The 24,110-nt window shown below is 31.8% G+C and overlaps 2 protein-coding genes across 3 annotated transcripts; both read right to left on the bottom strand.

Annotated features, from left to right (window-relative positions):
- Positions 1-301: 301 nt before the first annotated feature.
- LOC110417128 (abscisic acid 8'-hydroxylase 3-like) lies at positions 302-2,958 on the bottom strand. 2 transcript variants are annotated; one of them, XM_021429356.2, is made up of 9 exons: positions 2,568-2,958; positions 2,163-2,481; positions 1,934-2,086; positions 1,501-1,767; positions 1,329-1,415; positions 1,151-1,235; positions 954-1,060; positions 762-880; positions 302-553 (listed from the first exon to the last, which is right to left on the bottom strand). In XM_021429356.2, exons 1-9 carry the CDS (start codon positions 2,774-2,776, stop codon positions 463-465), a joined length of 1,437 nt encoding a protein of 478 aa, XP_021285031.1. In that variant the 5' UTR covers positions 2,777-2,958; the 3' UTR covers positions 302-462. The 2 variants fall into 2 exon arrangements, with proteins under 2 accessions (XP_021285031.1, XP_021285032.1); XM_021429357.2 differs by having other exon boundaries at positions 1,157-1,235.
- A 7,410-nt stretch (positions 2,959-10,368) lies between these two features.
- VIP1 (VIRE2-interacting protein 1) lies at positions 10,369-18,087 on the bottom strand. The gene is made up of 4 exons (XM_021428892.2): positions 17,378-18,087; positions 16,877-17,009; positions 11,456-11,540; positions 10,369-10,962 (listed from the first exon to the last, which is right to left on the bottom strand). Exons 1-4 carry the CDS (start codon positions 17,914-17,916, stop codon positions 10,709-10,711), a joined length of 1,011 nt encoding a protein of 336 aa, XP_021284567.1. The 5' UTR covers positions 17,917-18,087; the 3' UTR covers positions 10,369-10,708.
- Between the last annotated feature and the right edge of the window lie 6,023 nt (positions 18,088-24,110).

Here is a 24,110-nt window from a genome sequence, read left to right as displayed (position 1 = left end):
ATAATAATTGAAGAACCAAAACTATGGGTGCTATAAGAGCATCAGAATCCGTTAGCATGACAACTTTCTTATCCTAGCCTTTTTGGCTGCCATTATGCACTCTTAGGTTGAATTTCGGGTGTGTCCTGTCTTTGCCTTGTACCTTCCATTGTTAACACTCGGGCTGAATTTCAAATGTGTCCTGGTTAAGAGCATTATCATGAGATTATCTTTTCCTTTCCGGAGGCTCATCTTTACATGTACTAACAATAACTTTGTTATATCACAGTACGTTGCATATACTCGAAACAAATTGTAACACTTAAAAATTTTAGCAAAATTATAGTTTTGTTACAAAATTTACTTCTCTAGCCTTTTTCTTTTTCTTGGTCAGATTTATCTTCTGTTCTTGAATTCATGCTTTAACATTGTTTGTTGCCTTTCATCGGTGTGCTTCTTCTGTAAATCCCAGTTGGAAAAGTTTCACAGTGGTTCAACCATGATAGGGTATTTGTTTTTTGGCATACGAACAAGTGTTGGCTGCACAGAATCATCTCTCTTCAGAGGTCTCCACCTGTGATAGAGATTACATTGTTATAATGCAAAGACAACTCTTTAATTAATATAATGAATACTGATTATTCAACTTAAGTTCCATCTCAAATTGCTTCATTAATTATTTACTGCCTTGTGCGATTAAAAGGTTTCTGATATCATCCTGGTAGTCTTCGTTATTAGATCTGTTAGAATATTTTTCCTTTAAGCATTGTATTTCATCTTACTTGTATCTGCAGACCAGGTGATGGATGAAGATAGAGATTTCCAGTTTAGCCAGGTTCATTCCAGGGCACATTCGTGGTCCACTGCCAAATCCCAGAAAGCTGAAAGGCTTTACTGGTGCCTGCAATTGAATAGTAGATTTATCTAAGTATGCATCTGAGAAGAAAACAGAACTTCTACTGTGGATTGCTTACATCGAATCTGGAAGGATCAAAGTTTTGAGGATCAGGGAAAGTCCCCGGGTCGTGGTGTATGGAGACAACATCCAGGTTAACTGACCAACCTTTCTTGATGTTGTAGCCTGGAAATTAAGTCTAATTAGCAGTCTGGTACCAGAGTGACTTTTCTGCAGAAAATATCAGAAACCGACGTTCATTTGGTACAGTCATACTAATACCGTCAATCTCAAAGTCCTGGGCAGCTTTTCTTGAAAACCATGGTAAAATTGTGGCCATTCGGAGAGTTTCACTAATTACCTGAATTTCAATGTGTGAAAGTATTAGTAACAGTGAGCTTGCAAGAAACAGATTTTTAGTATATAACCAAATAACTGTAAGGTTGCTGCTCACTTTGGCGGTGTAAGGCATATTATTAACTTCCAACCATGTAAGATCTGTTCCATCCCTTCTATTTGCTTGAATTCGCCGGTGCTCATCCTGCAAAGCTACCCCCAGATTCTAGTTTAAAAGTTTCAAGTAAAAGAAAATAGGATTAGCATGAGCAACATCAAGTACACATTACTCTAAGCTGTTCCAAAACTGCTGGGTTTTCTCCGAGGAATTTGATGAGCCATGTAAGGGCTGCAGTTGTGGTGTCATGACCTGCAACTAGCAAAGTTAAGATATTGTCCTTCATTTGTTGATCAGTGAGTTTATTTTCATCATCTCCTGTATCCGTTCCCCTGCTGTGTTTCATTATCAAGGATTCTAGGAAGTCTTGTTGGATCACTTCCCCATTTCTTCTCCTAGCTATTATTGAGTCTATCATGGCATACATCCTATCGCGAGCCTAATAAGATGGAAATTTGCATCAGAGAAAATACCAAGAACTCTGTTTATATTCACAAATGCCTCATCTAAAATGTCACAAGCATGTATGATTTTGTCATTCTGGTCCAGAATAAATTTGCTTATGATATGCCATGGCTGAGTTTATAACCTGAAAGAAATGTTACCTTAATACCACAATAAAAAGCTGTTCCTGGGATTTTAAAAGGCAAGGAAGCAAACGAAGAAGAAATAAGTTTGAAATTGGCCCTGAACATTTCCTGCTCCTCACCGCTGGGTTCAAGGCTCATTATCATGTTGCCTATTACTTTGAGAGTGAACTGCAAAACGTCAAGGATTAGTTCTCCTAGATAAAATATATCAAGAAATTTGCTTTAACCATATTGAAAACTCAACTGAAGAAGCCTCGTCAAGGACTAATACTCTTCGGCCAGACCATTGATCTAGCGTTTCAATTGCCTGACTGTTAATAAAGTGGAAGTACTTTTTCAAACCATCGATAGAGAGGGGTTCGGCTATTAGGCGTCTAAGCCGCTTGTGTGCTTCTCCGTTGGCTTGGAGCAAACTGGTTGGACCCAACACCTGCTGCCCTGTATAAAAGAGGTTTAAGCTCACCATCCCATCTTTACCTGTCAATAAAATCTTGCTTGCTTCTCTGCCTGTCATGAAGACAGTGAATCTCCCCAAAACGAAGGTCTTGAACACTTTTCCATATCTGTTGAAGATGTCTATGTAAACCGGTACTTCAAAACATAAAGAATAGTATTTGATTTGGTTAGATACCAAAATTTAGTTAATTACCTCTGCTGCCTCTTGTTCATAAAACTGAATATGCCAGATGGGCTTGAAAAGTCTGACAGAAATGACAAACTTTCACCTATTATAGGCCAACCCAAGCTACCAGGGATCCCTTCCATTTCTTTTGGCGAACTCCAAATATACACTAACCCGAAAGCTGAGCATACAAATATGAACAGGAGAAACATGATCAACAAGATGCTTAGCTCCATTTCAGTCAGTGAGCCAATATTCCACGCGAAATGCACAAGTACCAAAATTGGTATTAAACTTATCAAAGTATATCTGTGTACAGAACTTCAGGTGGTATGATGAGATTTTTCAGGTATATTCTTCAACGTCCTGGTTATTGCTTTAAGCTTGGCTGCGGGAGTATATACAGGACAGATTAATATATAAGGTGATACCTTTGAGATGCGTGATGACAGTCATAGCTTTGTTGCTTTTAACAATTTTAAAATCTATGCAGCAATTGCTTAGCTATGAACGATACTCCAATTAAAACGATTCTTTCTTGCTTTAATCGTTGCAATGTCAGAAATCATGCTTTTCTTATAAGATTTATCAATTCTTCGGTCTGCATCTTCTGAGAGGTTAGCTGCCGTCCCCTTGTTCTTTGATGAACCAATCACTTTTTTTGCGTTAATGGATCTTGTCAGCCGTATAAGGCAATAGGAAAGGTCCAAAAGAAGGAAGAAAACAAATGGTAACTCTGTATACAGCTTAAAAATATCATTTGTTCTTATGGTCATTTCTTTTTCTTTTTTCTTTTTTCCCATATTTAAAGCATATGAAAGCTAATAAACCTGTAGCTCTTGTCTTTTTGCCTCCAATATGCCGCACTAAGTGAGAGAGGCCCACTGAACATTAGCCTCGGCAGTGATCATTTGCATGCCGACCTCAGGATTTTCCTTTATTAGGTGCATTTAACATATCAGTCAAAGTCATTTTCATTCAATGTTAAGAGATAGGGAAGGTAGCAATTCCCTTCTAAAGCACTTTTCATTGGTTTCACAAGCGTTTATCAGTTAATGTTATAAAAATTATTGGAATTTATATCTGAAATGATAAAGAAGAACACACGAAGATCAATTCGAGACATGTTATGAGAGGTGTTGACTTTAAAGTAAATTTTCATCGCTATCTCGGTGCAAATAGCAATTAATGATGTCTTACTCTCAAGATACAATTACCACTCAAGGATCTTTTAATATGTACTCAAATAGAAAATCCGATGAATTCGTAAATCTCTCAACTCCTCTTGAAAGAATTTTAAAATAAAAAAAAATAAAGTTTTTAAAAATATAGAATGCTTAGAATGAATTTTTCAAAAAGAGGGGATGGGTATTTATAGATAGTGAAGCATCACCAACGTGCCTCATCATTTAATCACACCTATTTGTAAAATAAACAAGTATGTCCTTCTAAAGAGACATGCCTTCTACAACTAAAGGTCATACCTCTCTCACTAGACATATTAAATTTTGAATCACCAAAAATAAAATAGGAATTAAAAAGCCAAAATCCCCCACATGATTTGAAATTTAAGGAATACAAAAACAGTTTTTTAAAATGTATTTGTTGAAGGTGTCTTGTGGACTTGAACCTCACTTAGTATGAGAAAATCCATTCAGGCAAATCATAGTGAACTTGTGTCTTGAACTAGGACCTTCTAGCCTGAGCTTCAATTCATCATTCGTACGAGATTTAATTGAGTTCTAAATAGGTTGCATTTTACGGCCTTGCACTCATATCTTGCTTTTTGAGTGCTCTAGAGAAAAGCCCAATCTCATAGGTTACGGCGTCACAACCATACTCGAATAGGTGAGTTCTTTAAGGACATGTGTAACGGAAGCATATCCTGCATAATTTGCTACAAACTCATTCAAAGCATGTACTCTTCCTATAGCCATAAAATCACGGTGGCACTATAAAACTCTAAAAGATGGTACTTCTTCAATCACTAAACAGCTTGTTTTTACCGTATTGAAATTTCGTCTTAAGATCTCCAATCAGAAAGGTTGGGTAACCACTATTAGTAATTTCTAATTATTGGGCTCCAGTCCTATCCCTCTTAGACATTCAATAACTTGCTTTCCAAATATTCTTCGAAAAAGGAATGTAATCCAACGTCATTACTCCATGTTGAATTAAACTCATAATTATTTTCTGCCTCAAACACAATTGTCTTTTTTGCTAATTTGAGTTTTTTTGTTTACATTTCACAATAACCATTTTATTGTTATAATGAAAGTCAAGAATTGGTTTTTCATTAATTGCATTATCCATTAATAAATGTTTAAGTCATTCCGCTTGTTGTGTCATCGCCTCAAAGGCTATCATCTCAGATTCCATGGAGGATTGAGAAATACAAGCTTGCTTGGAAGATTTCCATACAACTACAGCTCCACCTAATGTGCAAACATATCTTATGGTAGCTTTAGGTTCATTTGAATCAAAGATCTAGTTTGCATTGTTGTGGCCTTCAAGCACAATAGGATAACCCGAATAGTGTATACCTAATGATATGGTACTATTTAGAAATCTTAATGTCCTTTTTAATACTGTCCAATGGCTTATATCAAGATTACTGGTATATCTACTTAACCTTCCCATTATTTTTGTTATATTAGGTCTCCTAGCATTCGAGAGACATATGAATATACCAAAATTAATTGAATTTTTCCTTAGTTTATATTCAGATCATAAGGCATACTCGCAGGTTTACAATCATATTAATTGAATTTCTTCAATATTTTCTTGATATAATGTGATTGTGTAATTATAATACCCACAGGAGTTCGTAAAATTCTAACTCCCAAAAAAACATCTACCTCTCCTAAATCTTTCGTGTCAAAGACATTCGACAAGAAATATTTAGTTTCCTTAATAATACTTAAATTGCTACCGAAGATGAGAATATCATCGACATACAAACATAATATGACACGCCTAAAGCTAGTAATTTTAATATAAACACATATATTAGAGTCATTTATCGAAAATTCATTTGACAAGATGAATTATCAAATTTCTTATGCCATTGCATTAGGGCTTACTTTAATCCATACAAGGATTTTATTAGTTTACAAACCTTATGCTCCTGACCCGGTATGACAAATTCCCCTGGTTGTTTCATATATATTTCTTCTTCTAATTCTCCATTTAGGGAGGCAATTTTAATGTCTATTTGAAGGATTTTCAACTTATATATGGATGCCAAAGTTATAAGCATTCGGATTGTCATCTTTTTGGCTAATGGAGAATAAGTGTCAAAATAATCAAATGCCACCTTTTTGGAATAATCTTTTGCAACTAATCTTGCCTTGAATTTTTTTATGAACCCAACTGGCCAAAGTTTCTTTTTAAATATCCACTTGCAACCAATAGGTTTACAGCCTTTAGGCAATTCAATCAAAATTCAAGTTTTATTATTTATTAAATACTCCATTTCAGCATTTATGGCATCTTTTCAAAAAGTAGAGTCTACAAATGATGTGGCCTTCTTGCTTTTTCAATAATCATCTTCCATTAGATAAGTATAAAAATCATTTCCAAAATTTTTGTTTACCCTCGTTGTTTTGCTCTTCTAGGACCTTCCATATTGATCATATTTTCTTCTTCTTACTATATCGAAATTGGAATGCATTCAAAAGATATTAATTTATTCACCTTAATTTTCAAGGGTAAAAGATCCTTAAAAAATACAATATCTCTCAATTCTATGATAGTGTTGACACTTATATTAATAATTTCAAATTTTATTACTAAAATTCTGTAAGTGACACTATTTTGAGAATAGCCCACAAGAACTCCATTAATGGTTTTAGGTACTAATTTCTTCCTTTTAATTTTAAGAATTTTTACTTTTGCCAAGCACTTCCACATTCTTAAATAATTTAAATTGGGTTACCTCCTTTTTCATAATTCATACGGAGTTTTGTCTAATTTCTTTTAAAGAATTCTATTTAAAATGTGACATTCAGATAAGAGTACTTTATCCCATAAATTTTTTGAGAGTTTGAAACTTGAGAGCATACAATTTACAATATCCAATAAAGTTAGATTTTTCCTCTTTACCACATCGTTTAATTGAGGTGAATAAAAGAGATATTGATGAATAATTCTATTCTCATTACAAAAGTTCGAAAACTCTATCAAATCATAATCTCCTCCCCTATTTGAATAAAGAATTCTAATTCTTTTTTCTTTTTGATTTTTAACTTCATTTTTATATGCAGTAAACATAACCAAAGCGTCATCTTTTGTTCATATTGGAAGACATAACAATATTTTTAAAAATCATCTATGAAAGTAATAAAGTATATTTTACCATTTCTAGAGTAAACTTAAATTTTACAAATATCGTTATGTATTAACTCTAAGATTGTAGATTCTGTAATTATAAATTTAAAATGCTTTTTTGGTACTTTAGACTGCACATAAATTTTACATTTTTTTCATGCATGTTTATGTTAAATTTAGGAATAAGATCCAAATTCATCATTCTTTTAATAGACGTATTATTAATATGATCTAAACGACCATGCCAAACATTAAAAGAAAGAACAACATTATGAAGAGAAAAACTATTATTACTTTCGTTACCATGACAAACAACATTCTACACATTTAACTTAAAGAGACCTTCGGATACATATCCTTTACTAACAAAAGACTCATTTCTACTAATTGCAACTTTATTGGACTCAAACAATAATTTATAGGCACTTCTAATAAGAATAGAGCCACTAATCAAATTCATTCTAATGTCAAGCACATGTTGCACTTTATGAAGAGACAAGATCTTCCCAAAAGTCAATAATATATATATGCTTCCTTCTCTTTTCACTTGTGCAACCACAGCATTGCCCATGTTCACGTATTTTCTGTCAATGACTTGATATTTTAAAAATATGAAACCAATATCAATTCACCAATCGATAGACTCACACACTAAATTGATCATAGGAATGTTTGAAACAAACCTATTGTCATTCTCACTAGTCACAACATTGACTTGTAAAATCAGTGTCTTAAACGTTTTCTGGTCTTTGTGAAGGTGACAAACTCTTGCCAGATGCCTCAGTTTTCCACAAACAAAGCAACATCTCTTTTTTTTTTCTGTTAGCACTAAATGGTTGTTTACGAAAATTATTTTTTGAAAACTTCTTTTTTTTTTCAAGTTTGAATTTTTTTCATTCTGCTATGTTTACTTTATCCTTAAACTCATTAGGCAGTTTATTCTTATCTCTATGTTTTTTTTTTTTCAATTTGAAGAGAAATAATTAAACTAATCATAATAAAAGTCTCATGTTTGCGTTTTAGCGAAGCAAAGCACCCACATGAAATTTTTCACACATTTCAATTTTTTTTTGTTTCAACTCATGAATAAGAATTTGAAAACAAGTGTGCTTGTTCCACAATAGATTTATTATCAATCATTTTGAAGTTCATATATTTTCCTATAATGTAGTTATCAAGACCTTCATCCTCTTTACCGTATTACTTTTCTAATGCTTCCCACAATTCATGTGCAGTTTTTTTAGTGCAGAAGATATTGTAAAGATTATTAGACAAAGCAGACAAAATACTTCATGACAATGATAATCCTTATCTAATTGTGTTTGTGTGCTTGTATTTTTAGTTAAGTTAGAACCAAAGTTTTGATTTAAAGGACTAACAGGATTGGAATTTTCATTTGAAGAAACAATAGGACCGGAGATAATAGTAAAAAGTCCTAAGGTTATTAACCAATAACGTATTTAATTATGCCATCTATGAAAGTTTTGCCTAGAGCATTTCTCTGATTTTGCATAAATTTGTTCTTCAATAGAAACCATTTTTTTCAAAAAAATGCAAAAAACAAATCTACTCTGAAATTGTTGGAATTTATACTACAAAGATAAAAAAGAACACATAAAGAAATAATAGAAACTTAATAGTTAATAACAAAGAGAAATAAGAAAGTGTTTTGAATGTGAAAACTGGTTTGAGGCCTGATATGGAAAGCATTGACTTCAGAGTAGATTTTTGTTGCTACCTCGGTACAAATTGCAATTGATGACATTCTGCTCGCAAGATACAACAAACCGTAAAAAGATCTTTTAATATGCACTCAAATAGAAAATCTGTCAAACTCATAAATCTCTCAACTACTCTTGAAAAAATTTTAAAATGAAGAAGAATAGAGTTTTTGAAAATGCGAAGTACTTAAAATGAATTTTTCAAAAAGAAAGAGATGGGTATTTATAAAAAGTGAAAAATCACTACCTACCTTTTCATTCAAACACACCCATTTAAGAAGTAAACAAATTTGTCCTTATAAAGGGACACGCCTTTCTACAATTAAAGGTCAACCTTTTCCAATAGGCACATTAAATTTTGAATCACCAAAAATAAAATAAGAATTAAAAAGGCAACAAGAAAATTGCCTAAAAACGTAATAAAAATATAATCTAAAAAAATTAAGTAAACAAAAAAACATAATTTTTCATATCAATTTATACACCTTATGTACATCTTGAAATAACCTCACAAAAACACTTACACCAACTCTAAACCTACCTTGACAATCTGATAGCAAAAAATAATTTAAATCATAAAAGACACAATTCACGACAATTTGACAGAAAATTCAAAAAAAAAAAAAGATTTACGGATAAACTTTGATGGATTATTTCTGTTTTCCTTTTGGTATGTCTATATTTTTATGTGTAAATAGTAGATGGTCGTAAACTTTTGAGTTTGATTGTGACATTTGTTTTTCCGCTCATTCGTGACATCTAATTTTTAATCATTAAGGATAGTGGACGAGACTTAATTCTATCAAGTTGAAATGCTTTGCTCTGTAATAAAAGTAACAAAATTTTCTTCCCTGCTACGGATCAGCCGATCAGGGATCTCTCAAGACTTGTGTTCCCAGTGAAGGGAGTTTTCCAAGGTATGCTCTTCATTTGAAAGGCATCATCGTAGCCTTCCTTCCATGAATTCTTCTCAAGTATCTTTTGTTTTGTTTTTTTAATTTACATCATCTTATAAATTAAGTTATTTGAACTGGCGTCTAGGCCTTTTCTTTTGTCGTTATTGATCATTATTTTGTTTATTTATGTTGAGCAACCAAAAAATAATATAGGGTCATCCTTTGTTTACAGGGCAACTGGTGAAGCATTATTAGTCGTTGCAAATTAAGTATAAGAAGGTTTGCAAATAAAAGCAGGGCCTCTCATGTCTTTCCCAGCAACAATAGTTGTAATTTTATACCGTTTGGTTGCTGGCGTGCATGTAATATCAAATAGTATATACATTATAAAGTGAATTTATAGTTTTAAAAGGGCAGACATTGATACCAAACTTGGGCTTTCCAGCTTCCAGGATTTAATAATCCTTTTCGTCATTACCAAAATCTTAAACCATCTTACATCTCCCAGTCTGTTCCGTATTTGTTTTACCCTGGATATACCACCCAAATTTTTATCGGCATCGATGCCCTTGGCCTTTATTTATACAAGGGGTTGTTGAATACAAATTTTTATAGTATTAGCTTTCATAATAGATGTAACGTGTTACAATATTGTATGCAAAAATCAGCAAGCCACGCAATTGAATGAATACCCAAAAATAAAATAAAATCATGGGAGAAGAAGAAAAGATGAACAGGGGAAGGTAATGGTTGTAAGCATGAGAAATCTAATCGAGACTAGGCAAACATTATGTAATCTGAAATATTGGCACGCTGGGTGGTTCCTATTCTATGATTTTTGGTTTCCGTCAAAGTCAGCCCATTCTTGAGCGAAAAACATAATTGGGAAATCCTTCCCTTGGAAAACATATTCATACTCATACATCCAGTCATACACCATCTCCAGAGGATAATTATTCTATAAATATAAAGATTGGTTACAACATCATCTAGCCATCAATTATGCAATAGAATTAGGACCTAATCTCTCTACACAACACATTTAAATTCATTTCTACTCTATTGGGTGATAAAAGCCATATGTGAAACTGATACCAAGGGACTGATTGGAGCAACACTCTTCACAACCTTAACCTGCAAGGCATATACATATGTCTATGTACAAGATGCTACCTTGAATGCATTTCCTTAGGTTTTCCAAGTATTAGCTTCCAACAAGAAACTAACCCCGCTGGTTAAAGTCCATGAAGCGAGGTTGAGGCTGTCCATTAAGAGTTTGGTTGTTGGTGGATGACTGAGGCATCTGCTGCTGTTGCTGCTGTGTGGTTTGATGGCCACTAAAGTGATGTGGGGCAGCTTGGTGGGGTAAAAATTGAGGAGGTAGTCCTCTATTGAAAGGGTTTCCATTCATAGCTGACATTTGACCAGCTTGTATCTTAAGTCGTTGCACTTCTTCCCTCAATGCATCATTCAAAGCTGCAAACCATAGACAAATAAATAAATACACCATAACTCTGAAGCATAATTTGTTAACTATCTGGACCTATTTGATGACCTAGTATGAATTAGTTACATTAAGAACAATATTATGACATTATCCATAGGGCATCTGAAAACCATATGGAAACAAAACCGTGGCATATCCTTCTCCATGCCATATTAATTAAGTCCTTTTTTGAACACCTCTAAATATACAATTTAACTGCACCAAATTATTTTACATGCCATATTAACTAGGTCCTTTTCTGTACACTTTTAAATTTATTATTTAAGTCATAAAATTATGAAGTGCGCATTAGGTCCACTTGATGCAATCACTTAACTGAAAATTGGCACGGGTCTGTTAGTTTTACCAACACAATCATAACTGATGAATGACTATGAAAATGCGATCACTTAATTATGATGCTTCCAGCCACCACTAGTAAAATTGCAGCATATAGTTCAAAAATGTGCAAAACATGCATACCATCTCTAAGCTGTGCTTGTTGCTCCATAGCCTGAAGCCGTAGTTTGAGTTCCTTATTCTCAGCAGTCAACCCAGTAGTATCTCTCTGCATCATAAGAAAAAAAAGTTAGAATTGGTTCCCTTCCTTCAATGAGGGTGCATTAAAACAAATATTAGAACCTTAAAGATGCAAATCATGTGCTTTCCGCGTTAGCATCTGCAGCACAAGTAAATTGATAGGACTCTAGAAATACATTCATACAATTAGGAGCATGACATTGACAACTAAGCAATCCCAGTGAGAAGCACGTCAGATAAATTGTGCAAACTGGACAAAGCAAAAAGGCAAAAAGGCAAAGCAAGGAACCTGCATGACTAACCCATCATCAAACCATCATACAACAATTTAGACGTAGACATGAAAAATGTACACATGCATGCTTTCATGTTTAAAATAGCAGTTTCACTAGATTAATCTTTTGTCTGTAGAACTTCGTATGTAACATATGAGGGACAAAAAGAAAACCCATTAAAGGATCAAATTACTAAGGATTTTATAATAAAATCAATTGTAACATTTATATCTTCAGCATATTTTTGGGTTATTTAGGTTAATTTATCTTGTTTACAAAGTATCACAGATTGGGGAGTAGCTTACAGATACCTATCTCATTTCAGTTTCTAGTAGGTTAGGGTCATTGAGATTTCAACCTAGCTCTCTCTTTTCCTTCTGTCGTTTCTAGATTTCTGAGTTTCCTCTGTTTCTTTCTTTTCCTTTTTTCCTCCTCTGATTTCCCTCTACATCAGTAACCGAACAGATATGCAATCTAATAGGAAACCACATTGATGCTTGCTAACAACCAGTAACATATGAAAAAGAAAGCAGAGATTTCCAATACATGTGTGGAAGAAACTTTCAAGGTTAAAACATAGTTAACCTAACCAGATCAGATGCCATTCAAAGAAACAAAAAACAGATCAGACAATGGCATATTCAAAGTGTCGAGTACCAAGTCACTGGTTTAGCCATTGGGTCATTTCGGTCAATAAAAATATTTTAAGAAATTATAAATACTTTAAATAAGTTATGTCCTAAGTTAAAAGCTTGAACAAGAGCACACACATAGAAATATGACATATCAGTTCATCATCTATAAGAATGAAACAAGCATTAGCCTATGGATTCAATATAAGTGTGTAGTTTAATATGACATATCAGTTCATCATCTATAAGAATGAAACAAGCATTAGACTATGGATTCAATATAAGCATTTAGTTTAATTTTTGGCTTGAACCATGTACCAAAAATATCAAAAGGTGCAAAACTAATTTTCTACCATGAAACTAATTTACAATTACAACAATCCCTCCAATTTATAATTGTAAAGCGAGCCGAAAGCTTGAAACTAAGTACTTTACTGTAAAAAATCAATTTACGATGATAAATTTTACTAAAATCCCACGAAAGTGAACTGAAACTAACAATCATTATTAAAAAAAAACAATTTATATATACAATGACTAATTTTCATTAAAATCCCATCAATTTGTAAATAAATCCTCACTAAGAACATAAAAACCAAGATGAGAATTCTCAAAAAACCAAAGAAGAAAAGCATAAATAAAAAAACTCAAGAACTAATAAAAGTTGTGACTTGAAGGATACAACTTCAATGCAACCCACACTTTGCGAATTTTGGTCATCCAAAATAGTCTCTTGTATTGAATTGATCTTTGATGTGCCAGGAGGAGGAAGAAGAACGGGGTTAGTTTTTTTGAACTTGTGCAGAAGTGCAGTACATCATTTCTCAGTTTTCTTAGTTTTTAGGTTTTTAGTTTTTAGTATTTTAGCTTTCCCCTTTTTAAAACTTTGTAACTTGTATTTTGGTTATTGAAAATTTAAATTAAATTATTTGGATTAAAATGACAAAACAACCCATAGATTTTATTGCAAGCTAAATTAATCATGGTTTTAAGATCATTTTATCAAATGTGTCAAACCCAGTTCAGTAAAAGTAGTCCAGTTCATCAATTTTCTTATTAACTCACCAAGTCAAAGCTGTTCTATACGGGGTTAACTGCAAAAATGATCGAATAGAAAAATCAAATTGGTTCTAACACCAGGTTACCAGTGACCATTGGTCCAATCCGATTCTGATAACTATATGGAAAACACGTTCTAACACTCTTGAGGTGGATTCGTGCCATATTAAATGCTGGGAAAAGTTACCTCTATGCACTTTCTTTAATCATGCCGAGGAATCAGGGGAGGACATAATCCTCCTTTTTGGCATAGCTTTTTAACTGTTCCATATCAAACCTTCTTTCATTCTGCTACTACCATAAGCCATTCCTATACCTAGAAAAATGACAATTCCGTTATAACTAAGGGCAGTTGGGTTGGTCAATTTCAGCCCATGAACTCTCTAAAAGGGTGTTTGAGGATTTGTTTAACATATTATAAATAAGCTGCTAGATAACTATTACTTTTGAGTTCTCCAAATAGTCAATAATAGCTTCAAGAACCTAATATTCAATTGAGAAATAAGTATAATATTACCATCTAATTATCCTTTGACTATTCCGTATGTGGAATGCGAATGCATTTCATTACATGAATGAAGATGTATATTCTGCAAATCAAATATTTCAGACTTAATTCCTCTTTTGCTCTAGGGCTTGACCAAGGAAAAAGTCCATTCCTCCACCTTCTTCTTCTTGTGAAAGTCTGACTTTCCCTTTGTAGATATTCCTGCTGATCTGCCTCCCAATGAGTACATCAAACTCATGGATCTTGCAGGAAGTATTCCAGGATGGTTGATTTTTTATGGATAAAATAAAAACTGTACAGTTTATGTTGGCTTTCAGGTGAATCTAGTACAAGGGATATTCTGATTACTTTGATCCATTTTACCTCTGGTTGTTTTAGCCCGTAGTTATCAAAACTGGTCCAGACCAACGATCGAGCCGTTTGAACTGATGACCCAATGCTATAACCAGTTCAATTCTACTTTTACATCATCTTTGCGATTAACTTGTATAGAACTGCTTTTACTCGGCTAGTTAATAAGAAAACTGATAAACCAGATGTGTTTGACATATATTAATAAAATGAATTTATAATCATAATTGATTTAGCTTTTCAATAAAATTTTTGGGTCTTGTCATTTAACTAAAATAATTGATTAAAAAATTTTAATAACTAAAAAACAAGGTAAACTTTTTTTTTAAAAAATGCTGAAAAACTAAAAACTAAAAACTAAGAAATATCAGAAAAGATCTGTTGCACCTCTGCACAACTTGAAATAACCCTAACCCCTTTCTTCTTCCTCCTTCTACAGGAGCCTCCAAGATCACTTCAAGACGAGGCACCTTTTCTGAGGGCCAAAACTCACAAATTCTGGTTTGTAATGAAACTGTATCCTTCAAGTACCAACTTTTATTAGCTTTTGAGTTGGGTCTTTGAAGTTTGAACGTTTTTTTTTCTTCTCCTTTTTTTTTTCTGTGTTTTATTTTCTTTGGTTTTCTATAATTTCCATCTTTATTTTTTATGTTCTTTAGTGAAATTTAGTTATAAATTGGTGGAATTTTAATGAATATTATCATTGTACATGTAAATTGTTTGTTTTAATAATGACTGTTAGTTCACTTCACTTTACAACTATAAATTGGTGGAATTTTAACGAAATTTATCATTATAAACTAATTTTTTATAATAAAGCACTTAGTTTTAGGCTTTCCGCTCGCTCTACATTTATAAATTGGTGGGATTATCATAATTGTAAATTAGTTCCAAGGTAGAAAATTAGTTTTGCAACTTGATATTTATGGCACATGGTTCAAGATGAAACTAAACTACATACTTATTTAATGTTAAACTAAAGCCTGTTTCATTCTTATAGACAAACTGATATATCATCATTCTATATGTGTGCTTTTTCAAGCTTTTCACTAGTAATATAATTTATTTAAAGTATTTAAAGTATTTATAATTTTTAAAATATTTTAATTGACCTAACAATTGACCCAAATGACCCAGCGGTTGAACCACTGACCCAACACCTTAAACAGTTCATTTGTCTAGACCAGTTTTGATAACTATCATGTTCCACCTATATATGCTACAAATGCACATTAAAAGCAGTAATAATCGTCCAAAACTGTAGTCAGATTTTATTACTAGACACAATGGCTCCCTTGCCTCGCATAACGCACCTATGTTACTTGGTTCTTATTTCCCTATCGAGCACATGGGTTTAAAGTAGTCTTAGGCATCATGAATCAGCGATTTGGCCCTCGAACTTCTAAGTATAAGGAAAAAACTCTTAAAACTAGAATTCACCAATGTCAGACACATCCCATGTCCACCATTAGAATCTAAATCCAAGCAACATAAGCATACACCCTCTAACAGCAAAAAGTGGTGGATATCATGAGCTCAATTCAAATTGCAAGAGTATAGTAAGTATGTTACGATATAAGCCAAACTGATCGGTTGAGATGTACAAATCTAAGCATGACAAATGATTCCTAAGGAATGAAGATAGAAAAGGTCAAGAGAAGTACAATGTCAACAACAAATATCCAAAACTTTCAATGTTGCTATCATAATGCCTCAAAGTTTTTATGACACATAGAATTCAGTATGCATACCCATTTTTTCCCATTTTCTTCAAGGATTGATCAATAAATGTTATACAAGGTAATTAAGTGTCTCAACAACACAGTTAGCAATGCAAGAGACACAATGAAAACTCTAAAAAAGTAGCAAAAGTGGCTAAAAATTCAGGCAATAATTAATTAGACTAGAAAAGAAGCAAAACAAGGCCTTCATAACATTTAAAATTTCTTCCAATGAAGAGAACTCTATGAATCTATAGAACAAATAAGTATTATGGAAGTTGAAAACAATCTCAAAAAGATTTTCCTCTCAAATTCAAGTTGTTTTGAGAGGTTTCCTTTCCCCTCAAGGAAGAAATGAAAACTACAGCTTATTATAGAACTAATAGTTTTTCAAAATAGTAGTAAATTAAATAAATCCCCAAAAAAAATTGGTAGAGTCTCAACAATTGTTCCAATGATCACATAATAGATTAACCTATAGATGAATATGCAAGCATGTGTTTCATGCTTAAATATATTGTGTGTGTGTGTGTGTGTGTGCGTGTGTGTATGTGATAATATATATTATATGTTATATAAAATCACAGTCGGTAGCTAGACGCAGTTATAATTATAATCAATCAAAGAAGAGCAGTCTTTGACTTTGGACATTGGAAAACCGTATGTATATGATTGAGACATTATTTTAACAGGGAAAATAACAAAAGAAAAAACCCATCTTAATACACGAACCTGAAAAGTTCATGTTCTAGAAAGGAGCAAAGGATCACAATTTTGAGGAGTCAAGCTAAACCAAAAACGGCATAAGGGGCATTTACCTGCAACATTGTGACCTGCGCGGAGAGATTGGTAGCTTCTGTCTGAAGAGTCTGCACTTTCCTCTCCAGCTCATTCGTGTATCGAATCTTCCTCTCCTTTGAACGCGCAGCCGATTGCCTGTTAGCCAGAATCCTACAACCCAAAACGGACTTCATTTAGTAACTGCACCAACTAATTACATTCATAAAACAACATATTTTCTACTATTTTTTGAATTAGAGTAATTCAAATAAAGTAATTACTACTATATTACAATCTTACAAACAAAAAGGCAAAACAAAAAAAAAAGAAGAAATTAAAAATAAATTTTTTAAAAAAAATCGAGGGGTGGGTTCACCAAAGAGGCAAAACAGAAGCTTATCTCTGGTAAATTACAAATCAAACTAAAAAGTCTAACGAAAACAAGAAGATAAGAAAAAAAAATCATATAATCGTGGAAAAAATTTCCACTTAATTTAATTAAAAGAAAAGAACTAGCACTACTAAAAAGAGAGGGGTACCTTTTAGCTCTCTTGGGATCAATAAGGGCAAGCTCAGCAAGTCTATCAGGAGCCATGGCCTTCTTAATACCGTCAACGGCCATCAAAGACTCAATCTCAAACGACGCCGTAGTCGACCCATCCATCGAATTACTATGTCTATGATGAACCCTTTTCTCTCCCACCCCTCCTTTCCCGCCAAATTTCTCATCTCCAGCTCCTCCGGAAATCGCGGGGCCAGTCAACCCAAGTCCGTCGAAGAAATCAGAGTCAACAGAAAGGCTACGGAGGTGGGAAGAGATATGCCTAGGATTACTGTGGGAGGAGCGAGGAGGGCCGTTGGATGAGGAGTCGTCGGAGGAATCGGCGGGGACGGGGATTACAGGTGGCGGAGCGGGATTGGAGGAGGAAGCCGGGAGGTCTAGGGAGGTAAGATCGAGGTCGGAAGGGTCGAAGAGGAGAAGATCGTCGAAACGGAAAGTTGTGTCGGAGTGGGCCCGCCTGTGGTGAGCTCCGCGTGGAGGCATTTGGTCTATCTCAACTGTCAGTTTTTGCTCCATCTCTTTTGACAAATAGGCGGAGGATACGGCGGCGGCTGTGGCGCTGTTTGCTGGAGTAGATTTATATTATGAGATGACTAAAAGAGGTTAAAAATATAAGTGAGTTGGGAGCATGGGGCGGAGAAGTGGGTTTTGGTCGACAAAGATATGTTATGCGTACAGACGGGGGTGTTGAACTTATTTCTTTTAATTTTTTCTTTTATTCTTTTCATTTCTCTTTTCAAAAAAAATTATATGCCTCTTTGACATTCACTTAAATTTCCTATCTTTGGTTAATTTTTAGGACTATTTAATGAAATAACTTTTTCTAAAAAGTCGTTTTTCTGAGAAAAAAACTTCAAAAAAAATCAAGGAGTTTATAATGTTTAGTGTACCTATGTAATTTTTACCAAGAAATAATTAGCAATAATTAAAAGTATTCCTAAAAATTTTGAGATTTTGGATTCCAAAGTGTGTAAATGTCTACATTAGTATTTTTCTTGTCTGAAGAAAACATAAATTTAGGGAGACAAAAAGAAACTACGGAAAGAAAAGGTGGCATGATGGGGTGTAGTGCAGTGGAGTTATTCTTGGACTTTTTTACATCTGTTTTCTTGTCAATTGTCATTGCTCTTGAAATTTCTGTCTTTTAGATATAAAATATAAATTAAAAAAAAAAGAGGAAAAAGCAGCTACTATAATTAACAGCACAGAGATTCTAAAAGATAACACAACAAAGAAAAAAACAATAATAGGAAGGCAGGTGACGGTGTACTTGAAAAGAACCACCACGATTATTAAAATGAATACTAATGATTATTTTAATTATAAAAATAATAATAATGTTAATGTTTGTTTGTCTCAGCTCTGGGTGGGGTCCCAAATGGAACTTAAGCAAACCACCATGTGGCAGTTGGGCTCTGCCTTACCTTATCGAATGTCGATCACGAGCGTGTTATCCACGAGCGTTGGAGACTGAGTATCCATTTTTTGTTTTGCTTTTTAATTCCTAAAAAACTTCAAAATACATTAAGTTATTACGATAAATTATTTTATATGACACATTTAAATATTTAATTTATTAATTAGTATAAGATATTTTTATTTAAAAAAGATAATTTAAATTTTTTTTAACTTTAAAAAAAATAATGTAGGTAAGTATCAAGGTCATATCATTATCAATATCACAATTGACAATATTAACAATCAACAATCCATTATAAATCTGTTAAGGATTAAACAAATTCAAAATTTATCCTTAACCCAAAAACCATTACAAAATCAAAGTCTTAAAACTCTATAATAGTCGACAAGTCGCAATATCCTAAGTTGTTTATTTCTTTTGCTTTCAATTTTCAAAGATTGATAAGAATCTAACACTATCTTAAAAATTAGGTAAGCAAATATAAGCCTTTGGTTTTTTTTTTTAATTTAGAAAAATGAGACTCAAACTCTGTTTTTTAAGTAAGATACCCGGGTACAAATATGAACCTTTGGTTGTATAAAATTGGGAACAAAATTTGGCGCTAGACCTGCCTTTCAACCCAAAATGTTAACACAACACCACTACCTTTGTTGCTTCACCAAAGGTATAATTTATCAGTACATCTAAATTGATAAACAACTAACAATAATATTCAAGACAAACCGTTCTAACAAAACAGTCCTAATGATTTTGGTCAGAATTCACAATAAATACAATCAAAAAATCCTTCTTCAAATTAATGAGTCCAATTAAGGATTTAAATCTTGGTACTGATAAATATATTCAGAGTCAAGACTCCGATAAATGCGCATATATATATTTATAAAAATTGTTATTTTAAGAAATTTCTTATATATTTTAATACTTCTATCGTGCTAGTGAAGGTTTAATATGTTTTCAAGGACAGAAGAGCAGAATTTTTTTTAATATGAAAGTGATCATGCAGTTTCACATTGACAAATTAAAATTAAAATTAAAACTAATTGCAGGAATTTATTAATTTAAAATCGCGTTAAAAACAATGATCAAGTCCTCAAATTTCAATTTTAGTTTTATTCTTCTAATTATTGGTGGTTGAAGACTTTGTAGAAGCAATTCTAATTAAAATTCTCAAGTTTTGCCATCCCTAGGTTGATACAATTTTATGTTAACTTTTTTTTTCATAGTTATTTTTAGGAAATGGTAAATTTCATTACTCAACACCCAAAAAGTACAATATAATCAGTACATACATATATTTATAGCCTTTTATATTGTAATTTGCTGTGACATAAAAGAGTCTTATTAAAAACCTTTTCATGGAAAAACCTATTGAGATAAAAACCATGATAAGAAAAAAAAAGTACCCTTAACATGTCCTTTTATCCTTTAGCACAGATAACCCACTATAAAGTAAGTCTATTCACCTCCAATCAGTGGCGTATCCAAAATTTTGTATTAGGGATGACTAAAAACTAATCATATAAGTTCATGGAATGAGAATATGAATTGGATTAATGATTCGATTTGGAATAAAAAATGAATCACTTTTGAAATAAAATTAAATTATAATATAAATATTTATTAAAAATTAATCACTTTTGAAATAAAATTAAATTATAACATAAAATTTTATTAATAATTTAAATATAAGTTTTCAAATCCACCAATATAAATAGACATAAAGAAGAAAAAAATTACTATTAGATTTCCACATTAGGCATCGAAATAGATCTAAAACAAAATGAAAAATTAACATTAGATTTTCATATTAAGCATTGTAAGTTGTGCTTGATGTACTTTTATGTTTTCAAATTCATGGATGACTAAAAAAGAATAAAAAGTTTTAGTATAAATATAAAGGAGAAGAAAAAAAGCAAAAGGGCAAAAAGAAAAAAAAAGGAGGATTTAGTATTCTTATAAAAGAGAAAAAAAGAAAAAGAGAAAAGAAGGATAAAAAGAGAAGAAAGAAAAGAAAAACAGGGTTTAGTACACTTATAGCATAATATTAAAAAAAAACTGTTAAACTACTTTTATTGTATTTAATCAATTTTTTATATTTTTATTTTGAGCTAAATAAGTTTTTTATTTTTATTTTGAGTCAAATAAATCTTTATTACTAATGATTAACCTAGTCAAAATTTCATTTATTATTTTATGTTGGGGGACATTGAAGTGGTATACTAACATATCATAATTGATGATGATGTAGTAAGTTGACATATCATAACTGATAATTACATGATATACTAATTTGTTATAATAACATGACCATATGGTATTTTTTACCATCTACCTCAACATCATGTTAATGTCATGTGAATATAAAGTGATAAGTGACATTTTGATTAAGGACAATTTGTCAATCATTAGATATAAAGGCTTATTTGACTCAAAATAAAAATATAGAAACTTAATTGAACGCAATAAAAGAATAAGAGCTTCTTTGATTATTCTCAAATAATTTAGGGACTTATTTAAACATTATACATATACTTAAAAAGAAAAAAAATAATTCTAAAATTTGAACCTAAAAATTAACTTAAATTTCTTACCACTACTCCAGACAAAATCATTTACTTTGTGTAGAGGTGACAAAGTTACATATTATGAATTTTATACACATAAAAATAAAAAAACTTAAAAATTAACCGTCACCCCTCTCCCCCCGCCTAGCCTCCAATGCTCTTTGTAGAGTGCCTAGCAGAGGAGAAACATCCCTCCATGTAATACGGTTCACCCCTAGATCATTGGGAGACGTTGCCAATTCATGTTCAACCATGTTTGCTTCCTTTGGACAAAATTCAATGAAGAAGCATCCAAGCTGTCCAATGACCATTTTTTGTTCATAGTTATAAGTTGGTAGATTGCATTGTTTGTTTGTTGGTTTTTCGATTTAATGCAATAATCATGCAAAATGGGATTATTTGATTGAAATAATAATTTTTATTTAGAGTTAAATATAAAAAGTTCTGCTCCTCTTTTTTCCTTTAGAAAAATAAAAAGAAAAAACACCACTTATATAATTATGAAATGATTGCCAAATTTGTCTTTGAAATTAAATGTAATCAAAGATTTGTCAAAATTAATATACAAAATCTATTGAAAGGTAAGTATAGCGGCACGATAAGAGATAATTATTATGCACATGTTCAATTGACAGTGAGATGATTGTGTTTAAGCCAACATCAGAATCCATTATCAAAGTGAAATAGTTGATTGCTTAGACGAGTTTATGGACTATCTCCTTCTTTAAATTTCCACCCATCATCTTCTCCCAATTCCAAAAATATTGAATATAACTATAGAAGAACCCTTCATCTTCATCTTTATCTTCTTTAAATTTTGGGTTTCATGTGTTTTGAATGGACCTTTGATTGAGTTAAAATCTTGTTCTCGAATCACTTTTAGTCGGATTGTTGGCCTTGTAGTATTAGAGTTTAGCTTTCCTCATGAGCTTTCACTTTTAAACAAAAACTTGTACTTGACTCAAGTAGTTGGATGAGTTAGAGCTTGAAAATAAATATTAGATATGAGTTGTTGGGATCCTATGTTAAGAAGGAAATAGTTCATGAATTAAACCATCTGATAATGAGGGTGCATGAACAATAACAAGATGTGTCACTCTCATAATTCAAGGAGCTACAATGTCTTCGATTAAGAGATAAGTACATTCTTACCTAAAAACAAAAATTTTGGAATTGATTGCCAGCATATAATCCAAATTATTCTATAAAAAAGTGCACTTATTTAATTAGGTGATGAGTATATTTATGTTTTCATTCACTTTTTAAAATGCATATAAAATAGTGTTTTAAATTATATAGTGCTTAAATCATAAATAAGTAAACTTATTTAGTATTTTTATATTTTTAGTTTATGAATGATTAAGTAATAATATCAACACTCAAGTATTTAGTTCCACAATTGATTCATAATCTCTCTACTAGAAAAATAAGGTTTGAATCTCCTCTTTCTCTAAATCAAAATAAATAAATAATATCAAATAAAAATGTATAGTTCTTTTTGAAATTTTCTTAAGAGTAATAATTCAATATGTATTATAATTCTCCCTCCTTGTAAGTTAATTTCAATTTGTTCATTTTGATAAAAGAAAGTAAAAAATAATTAATTATTGAATCTTCCCAAACCATAATAATTAAAATAAGAAGTAAAATGAAATTACGAATTCATAGTCAAATATCAATTACATTAAAAATTATGAAAACATCAATTAGGAATATGACAAAACTTGATATCTTTTATACTGCAAAAATTACATATTTAACATTTGCTTACGTGTATATACACATATATACATATAAATATATATACATATTGAATGTATAAATAGACAAAAAATTTTTTTTTTTAAAAAAACCTATGTAACATCAATCAAATCATTCTGCACGTAAACTCATCCCATCTTTGTTATTCATTAAGAACATTATACACAAATAAACTATATTGGATGAGTAATATATAGGACCTTGAGTTGGAATTTAGGACTTCGAGAGTGCTCTCCTATCGTTAAGGGGTATCCAAGTTAATGTTAACCAAAGAGCCATCAATGCGAAACTAGCCAGGTTCAACTTAGTTGATGATGATTACTTATTCATATATTGATTTATTAATTATCTCTAGCTCCGAGGTCAAAGTTGGAGATGTGTACATATTTGCTATTATTAACAATTTCTTGTGTTGACTTAATGATGAATCCTTTTGTTAATAGGTGGTGTCAAAGGATTATGATGGTTTAGTTGGGTTTAATTATGCCTTTAGAAGTTAGAACTGGCACGGGAATCGATAGCGTCGGAGTTGGTTTTTTGTTTTGCACGAATCACTGGCAGGTGGCAACGATCCTAATATCCTTAATTTAAAAATGGATTGATTCCATTAATGAAGTAGTTGCAACAAAAAGGGCCGTCATCCGGGTTTGCCCTACAATTTTATTGCTGCGCTTTTTCTCGTTCTAAAATATTTAGTTGACGGAGTAAATAATAATAAAATAATATAATTATTTTATAAAAATAAAATAAAATAAAATAATTATTATATAATATGATACAATAAATAAAATAGAATATGAATAGTTTTTATGATTTATTGTTATATTTAATTGGTAAAAATAATTTTAAAAAAATTAAGAAAGAAATAAACGATAAAAAGATAAAAATATTTTTTATTATAATTTATATTTATTTTATTTTTAAATATTAATAATTGATAATTTATTTAAAATATTAATAAT

This window comes from Theobroma umbraticum, unplaced genomic scaffold (assembly GCF_002168275.2).
Source record: "Theobroma umbraticum cultivar Fairchild unplaced genomic scaffold, ASM216827v3 scaffold_51.0, whole genome shotgun sequence".
NCBI lineage: Eukaryota > Viridiplantae > Streptophyta > Magnoliopsida > Malvales > Malvaceae > Theobroma > Theobroma umbraticum.
The sequence above is the reverse complement of the archived record's forward strand: the minus strand, read 5'-3'. Positions and strand labels throughout refer to the sequence as shown.

What these genes read in the sequence shown, in the direction of transcription:
- LOC110417128 (XM_021429356.2), bottom strand. Translation starts at nt 2,776, where the DNA reads ATGGAGCTAAGCATCTTGTTGATCATGTTTCTCCTGTTCATATTTGTA. An exon ending in ATGAACAAGAGGCAGCAGAG is followed by an intron (nt 2,482 to 2,567) that starts GTAATTAACTAA and finishes CATCTTCAACAG; the next exon opens with ATATGGAAAAGTGTTCAAGA. An exon ending in CTTTGAGATTGACGGTATTA is followed by an intron (nt 1,061 to 1,150) that starts GTATGACTGTAC and finishes CTTAATTTCCAG; the next exon opens with GCTACAACATCAAGAAAGGT.
- VIP1 (XM_021428892.2), bottom strand. Translation starts at nt 17,916, where the DNA reads ATGGAGCAAAAACTGACAGTTGAGATAGACCAAATGCCTCCACGCGGA. An exon ending in GATCCCAAGAGAGCTAAAAG is followed by an intron (nt 17,010 to 17,377) that starts GTACCCCTCTCT and finishes TTTGGGTTGTAG; the next exon opens with GATTCTGGCTAACAGGCAAT. An exon ending in CGCAGGTCACAATGTTGCAG is followed by an intron (nt 11,541 to 16,876) that starts GTAAATGCCCCT and finishes CTTATGATGCAG; the next exon opens with AGAGATACTACTGGGTTGAC.